The 7,966-nt window shown below is 37.1% G+C and overlaps 1 protein-coding gene across 1 annotated transcript; it reads left to right on the top strand.

Moving 5' to 3' along the window:
• Positions 1-795: 795 nt before the first annotated feature.
• On the top strand, positions 796-6,093 carry LOC131675550 (uncharacterized). The gene is made up of 4 exons (XM_058954567.1): positions 796-858; positions 971-2,453; positions 2,562-5,177; positions 5,849-6,093. Exons 1-4 carry the CDS (start codon positions 796-798, stop codon positions 6,091-6,093), a joined length of 4,407 nt encoding a protein of 1,468 aa, XP_058810550.1.
• Positions 6,094-7,966: the final 1,873 nt, after the last annotated feature.

Below are 7,966 nucleotides of genomic sequence, written 5' to 3'. Positions count from 1 at the left end.
TGATTCCTGGAATCAACGGTCGTTGGCCAAGATGGCGGAAAGCCAGTGCCGGCAACACGTGAGCCGTGCACGAGGTAGCATACCGACGCTGACCCGCCAAAAGGAGAAAGAACTGCGCGCGCATCTAAGCCGAGCCGAACGTACACGAACAGCCATGAACGGTATAGACTAGATTGTATAGCAAAGGCGTTGCATATATATATAACTATAGGTATAGACATCTATATGTAAGCGCGCGAGCGGTGAACTGAATGTTTTTAGATGAAATGCGACTGAAAATAAAAAAAATTGAACAGATCAACTTTTATGAAATGAATAGTAAAGTGTGACTAGTTAAAAGATAATCAACTAATTTGAAATTAATTATCTGTCTCCACCTATAGCGACTGATCAAAAGACAAAGATCCTAGAGATAAGGAGAAAACTATGGGATTTCTACTCCCTAAAGACCAGGCTTCCTAATGAAGGAATTTACTTGACTGTTCCACAGGGTGATAAACCCTTCATCCTGCATTTCACAAATCAAGAGAGAATTGAGATTGGTAAGATTTCTTTGTAATATATGCATGTAATTTAAAGTACAATGACTGACTGCAACAACTAGAGTAAGAAAGTAAAATAGACTGATCAAAATTGATGACTGTGTAAAGGTTAAGTCAAATTGAAACATTTGACGACGGAACAGTGCACTGGGTATTTCAGCTGCAACTGAAATACTGGACAGATGAAAGGCAGCAGCCGATCACAACAGACTGACACGACGAAAGGGTCCTAACCACCTCTGGTTGTACTGAAATGGTCTGTGCACCAAGTGGGATGAAGACTAGGGCGTCTTACCGCAACCAAACTCGTGTTCAGGTTGGTTGGGGTAAAATGCTCGTTGCAGGCATCCACTAGTGTTCAGAGGCTCTGTCTAGCAGCATGAAATCCTTTTGTCTCGACTGTAGTTGTTGCAGCAACTTGAATATAGGCTGACGGCACTATATTTGCCGGTCTCATCTCTAGCGAACAGCAGGAGCTCGAAGAAGGGGAAGTGATAGATGAGGTACAGATTGAGGATTCGGACCAAGAGAAGAACTCTGAACAGAGGACTGACCCAGCTATCACCATGACTAGAGGCTTTGGACCGACCACGTCTACTCCAAAACCAATGAACCAGGTAAACTCTAACGTTACTATTGGTGTGAGCAGCTCACAGTGTGACAGACAAGTGAGTAACACAACTCTGACTGATTTGATTACAAAAACAATAGAAAAATCGTTGAAATTGAATAGTACAGTAAATAATGTAACGCGGTCGGGTGACAATTCAATAAGTATTGACTTTAATCATAACGAATCGAACGTACTCCGTAGGTATACGTTAACTAAAAAGACTAGGTACGAGACTTTCGAAAATTACTTGTTTACCGAGTTGAAAGCAAAAAGATTATTCTATGTGTTAAACGACTCAGATAGGAAAGAGGTAGATGAATTAAAACTAGAGTCTGATGATGTAAAGGTAAAGGATATAATCATCAATCATATTCATGAAGAATATAATGACCGTTTTTCTCATATATCTAATCCAATTGACTTAATCAAGGAAATTAAAAAGATTAAATTGCAAGAGATAAGATTAACTAAACACGTTGCTTATAAAAACTTAATTAATATCAAATACGACTGTAATAAAGAGACAGGTTTTGATTTTTGCGCGAGATTTGACAATACCGTTAGAATCTATGAAGCTCATATTCAGGGAAAGAAAGTATCTGAAGATGAGCAACGTAGTCTGTTTATTAATGCTGTCAGACGAACAGTGAGAGATGTAGTAACGGCCGACTGTATGAGAGAGACAGAAGGCAAAAATACTTTTGATCTAGCAAAACTAAGATGCTTGTTTTTGCAGCATGCTCCGAGAAAGACTGGCCACCACAAAGACCTGCCGAACGCCATGAATACACGACCTGATCGAGAACGGCCTGCGCACAACTTGTGCTTCAACTGCGGAAGCAACGGGCATCATAAAAAGAACTGCAAAACTCCAGCTGGAACCTTGTTCTGCTACAAGTGTCAGCAGCCAGGGCATATCCAGAGAGAATGTACTTCAGGGGAGCCGGGTCTGTCCTTCGTAAATACGAAACGACAGAGGGAGAATGAGACGTCGAACGACCGACTGGATAAAAGACCTCGGTACGACAACGACCGATCAAAGCACTCCAGTTCTGAACCTGGAAATTTATACTCAGGACAGAGTGGACGTGGGAGAGGAGGAAGCAGCGGCTCTGCTCGTGGAGGTCGTCAGAACTCATCTTTCTCTACTCAGCAGCGTAAAAGTAATCAGGGTAAACAAACTAAAAAGAAAAGTAGTAAGCGACACTCGGCACACTGTTGCGAATGTGATGTGAGTGAATCTGAGGTAGAATCAGATAAGGAATCAGATAATGTAGCTCTTGCGGACTCGGGCGCGAGTCACCATATGATTAACTCTTGACTTAAGTTTAAAGAACTTGATGTGAATGACACGAGCGTAATTAACTGCGCGAATAAAAATGACAATGCGAAGTTTAATTTTCAAGGAAGTGGCAATGTAGAATTAGTTTTAAAAGACGGGAAAAGAGTAATACTAGATAAAGTAATTTATGCTAAAGACTTGGCTAAAAATCTAATCTCGCTTAGACGATTCGCTGACAAAGGCTTAAAAATTTATCTTGATAATAAAAGGATAAATATTTATGATCCAAAGAGTAGGCAGACTGTAATTTCCGGTTTATATAAACGACCGTTTTGGGAAATAAGTCTTGACATGTCAGGTGTAAATAATAACTCGGAAACTAATTCTAAATCTAATAGCGTGTTTGTAAATATTTGTAAATTAAATTCAGAAAGTTTTCAATCTAAAAAGGAAACAGTAGTAGCTAACATTACGACACGTCGCGGTACAGTCACTCAAGGAAAACCCATGCCCGAACGAATAGAAAAAGAACACTCTAATGTAAATAATAGGCTTTTGTGTACGTTACTTGATAGACAGGTAGTAAAAGCGAGCAACTCAACTTACGACAAGTTGAAAGGCACCAAAGCGACCGAAATTGAAAGACTTAAGAAATTAAACACGGTCATGCTTTGGCATACCCGACTGGCACACATGTCAGCGAAATATTTAAAAGAATATACTAAAGCACACCCTGAGATCAAGGACTTTAGTAAGTGTGATTTTGATGAAGGATTAAAAGAATGCGATGTATGTTTCCGAGCGAAAATGAACAAACTTCCGTTTAGAAAAATAAGAGATAGGGAAAATGCACCCCTGTTGAGAATTCACGCTGAAATGATGGGTTATATAACTCCAGTAACTTACCCTAAACAGTATAGGTTTATAGTTGCATTCGTTGATAGTTACTCTAGGTTTGCTATGACTTATGCCTTACGGCACAAAAGCGATGTGCCAGGTAAACTTAAAGAGTTTATAATTTCAGCGAGAAATCTCTTACGAACAGATGCGAAATTTTGTTATCTGAGCTGCGATCAGGGTACAGAGTTCACAGGAACTGAAACTCTCAAGGTGCTTAAGGAATTTGGCGCGGAACTTCAAGCGGTATGTCCTGGTACTCCAGAACACAATGGGGTCGTAGAACGTTTTAATCAAACAATAACTAAAAGGTTGCGAGCGTTATTACTAGACTCAGGTTTTCCACTGAGTATGTGGGACTTAGCGTTAGGAGTAGCGACCTACGTTTATAATCAAAGTCCGCATTCAACCATTAACATGAAGTCTCCTTTAAGTTTATTCGCGCCAAATCACAAAATTAATGCTAATCAGCTTAAACGTTTTGGGTGTTTAACTTACGCGTTAGTCTCTGATGGAAAGAAACTTGACGATAGAGCGATACAAACATATTTGATAGGCTATCTACCGACTGGTTACATAGTATTTGATTCCGACACTAAAAAGTTAATCGAAACGCGTGAAGTTAGATTCGTGGAAAGGTACACGTATGGTGATAAACATAAAAATGATAAAGAAAACATTGAAAATTTAATAATAGAAAGAAACGATCCAATTAAAGAAAAAGAAAAGGAAACTGAGGAAATCTCAGAAACTGAGGGAGTAACTGAATCCACTCCTAAAAGAAGAAAAGTAGGTAGGCATAGGAAAACACAGACAGTAGAACCGGTAGTGTTGTATGCGCTAAATAACTCGTCTGGTGAAACTGAAAATGACAGAGACTGTGACATCAAATATCACGCTCTTTTAGCCGGTATTATGCAAGATCCTAAATCTTACCGAGAAGCGATGGCTAGGCCAGACCGAGCTGAATGGAAAATTGCATTTGACACCGAGATTGATGCAATGATCAAAAACAATGTTTTAGAATTATATAAAAGAGCCGACATTGCGACAACGACAGCTAGACCTAATATAATAGATACTCGCTGGGTTTGTAAAACTAAAATAAATGTAGACGGTACTAAACTAAAACGAACACGACTAGTTGCGCGTGGATTCAGAGATAAAAACTTTTATGACTTGCGCGAAACTTATGCACCCGTAACACGATTACCTTTAATTAGAATGATGTTTTCATATGCCGATAAACATGACTTAATAATGTATCAGATGGACGTGAAGACTGCATTCTTGAACAGTGACGTAATAGGAGAAGTTTATATAGAAATACCCGACGGTTTTCCTAGTGCGGATAAAGAAAGAAAAGAATACATATACAAATTAAAGAAATCGTTGTACGGACTCAAAACTAGCCCTAAGAGTTGGTATGAATTGTTCGCCAACACAATGAAAGATTTTAACTTTAAAACAACTAGGAACGAGCCGTGTCTATTCGTTTATATAGTTGATAGTGTATTGATAGTTCTTTTACTTTATGTAGATGACATAATTATGATAGGAAATAATCAAAAAGCGTTAGATGAACTTAAAATTAAATTAGCTGAGAAATTCGAGATGAAAGATTTAGGAGAACCAAGAAAGTACTTAGGAATAACTATTACACGTGACAGACAGACTAAAACTATAGAACTTAATCAATCAAAGTTTATCGACAGGATGCTCGAAAAATTCGGGTATAAAGACGCTCATCCGCAAAACTCGCCAATGGTAACTTCACAGGTAAATAATAGAGAGAGAAGAGAAAGAGAAAACGAGGAAATGACCTATAGCGTAAATGAACTTAGTAAATACAGAGAGATAGTTGGCTCGCTGTTATACTTAACAAACGCGACTAGACCGGACATCTGCTATGCGAGAAATGTAATCAGTAGACATCAGTTAAATCATAATAAAAATGACTGGAAAATGATAGACAGACTGTTAAAATACCTTGTTCTAACAAAAAATCTATCACTAATTTATCGTGGAAAAGATGAAGGACTAGATGCATTTCGGACGCTAGCTTAGCTGACTGTAGAGACTCTATAACGACTTGCGGATATTTAGTTAGATTATTCGGTGACACTATTACATGGAGAACTAAAAAACAAACTCACACAGCTTTGTCGACCTGTGAAGCCGAATACATAGCTATGAGCGAGGCTTGTAAAAAGCTAGTTGCACTCAGCTTGACGTTAAAAGAATTCTCTACTATGACCGTTTACCCTATGAACCTTTATTGCGATAACAAAGCTGCAATTTCAAATACCGAATTTGACGGAGGCAAAGTTTTAAGACATGTTATAGAAATAAAGGCCCATTATGTGAAAGAGTGTTCAAAGAATGGCTTAGTTAAAGTAAACTGGGTGGGGTCTAAAGATCAGTTGGCGGATATTTTTACGAAACCGCTGTCCTATCTCATTCACGGAAATTTAACTAACATAATTATGCAAAACTAACTAAAATTCGTTGCAGGTGAATACTCGAGACAAAACGCGCGATATATGATGACAGATGAAGAGTATCAACGAGTACTTAACGACAGAGCTGAACGGTTCAATCTGAATGCTCAGACTGAAAGCAAACTGGCAACCGAATATCGCTATCCAGAGACTGCTCCAGTGCCGCATGCACATCGACCGACTCGAACAGAAGGATACGCCACCGAGTGGTACAATCGTAATCAAACTGCCCAAGATGAGGACGAGAGCTGGGACTGAGAAATAATCAATCACTGACTTGATCCTATGATACAATTTCATTTATTTCACTTGTTTCTTGCATTTAATTCTTAATTACTACGTTTGTGATTCTATTGTTTAACTCATAGTTAAAATTTAACTAGTTCCTGTTCAAATTGCAACGAATGTGTTCGTATTGACATTTAGCTCGATAAGTTTATTGTTCTCTCTTACTAAATGTATTAGCTTGACACTAGTCGAATTTCACAGTTCCTAACGTTTGTTTGTACACGCCATATGTATAATATAAGATTTTGTATTGAAACACTCAAGATTCGACGTGAGGGAGTGTTAAGGTATGAGTGTATGTATGCGTCTCTCCTTGACTGTATGTATGTGTCTGTGCAGCGCCGCCTTTACGCGAGAGCACGAAGCGCGACGCCAGTACGAGCTGACGCCTCATAAGAGCCGGACGTGTGTTAAGAGCTGATAATAAATCCTTTGTTAAAAGATATTCATTTACTCTGCTCATTTCACCTGCCCTATAACCCAACATCATTATTGACGCGCGAACGGGCCGGGGTACCCGAAAGCCTGACTGCCGGCCGAGTCTAAGGCCGCTCGGCTGTTAAAAAGGCCTTCGTACGGGACAAACTCGCCTCGCGCGAGTTGTCACCTATCACAACCTTTCATTTATGATTTTATATGTTTCCAAACGTTCATTCAATATATCTATATTATTTTGTAATCTTGTCTGGTTCATTTTAAAAGCTAAACATTCTTCTAATTTTACAATTTTTTTCTGTAATAGACTTACATTTGATTGCTTTTCATGTCTCACTTGAACTGAAACCTCTTCTATATTTCCATAATCTCTATCTTCTTTATAATCTAACGATGAAGTTTTTGTATGAACAAAGTTTGTTAGTTTAGCTTGTAGAAGCTGTTTTTGGATTTCAGTATCACGAATCTAGAAAATAAATTGATTATCTTATTGTCCATATTATTAGGAATATACAACAAGTCATTTATATTTTTCTAATTCTAAATAATTCAATCACCCACTCTTTTCAGTGGAATGCAAAATGATTGAACTTATCTCTTTTTTTTACTTCTCTCTTTTCCTTTGAATTCTTTTTTGTTCTTTATTTTTGATGGATTATTTTCCTTAAAAATATCATTTTCAGAATCAGTGTCATTTTCATGTTTGTTATCATCACTGTCGTCGTAATATCTATTTAAAACTGATTGGTTAAGTATACTAAAAACTCCTCTTTTTTGCTTAAACTCTTTCAATTCATCTTCATTTGTTAACACTAAAAATTAAATATAGTATACTATAAAGCTATACTATAAACTATAAACTGACATAATGTAAATATGAATGATATTATTTTAAATTATATTTAAAAAATAATAAAAACTTACTTTTTATATCAGCAATTTGGATGCCAACTTCAATAGGTTATAACATTTTTTCATTTTTCCATAAAGTAGTGTAAACTGCATCTTTATCAATCAATTGTATTGAATCTGGGTTCGATTGGAAATTCTAAAATTTCGTTTGCCGGTTTTACCTCACGAACATGATCGTCTATAAATTTAATTTTGGCATAATAACCAGGCTTCATATTTAAAATATATTTCTATCAATACAGAATTATTAAAAACTATGACACTGATATTCCTAACAAAAGAAAAAGAATTTTCAAATTGCTATTGTTGAACGAAAGTAGAAATGAGTAATGACGAAAGACAAAAGAAAAGCCTCCTTTGACAGCCTTTCGTCCTTCGTTACTTTTTCCTCTTACTGGAAGAATCAAACGTTACTGTATATATATATATATATATATATATATATATATATATATATGCTAGATAGACTAATAGCCAATGACTCGAGCCCGAATCT

The sequence above is a fragment of the Phymastichus coffea genome, unplaced genomic scaffold (genome assembly GCF_024137745.1).
Source record: "Phymastichus coffea isolate CEN01 unplaced genomic scaffold, Cenicafe_Pcof_1.1 PCOF00025, whole genome shotgun sequence".
Classification (NCBI taxonomy): Eukaryota; Metazoa; Arthropoda; class Insecta; order Hymenoptera; family Eulophidae; genus Phymastichus; species Phymastichus coffea.
Note: the sequence above shows the minus strand (reverse complement) of the source record. Positions and strands in the feature narration are given on the sequence as shown.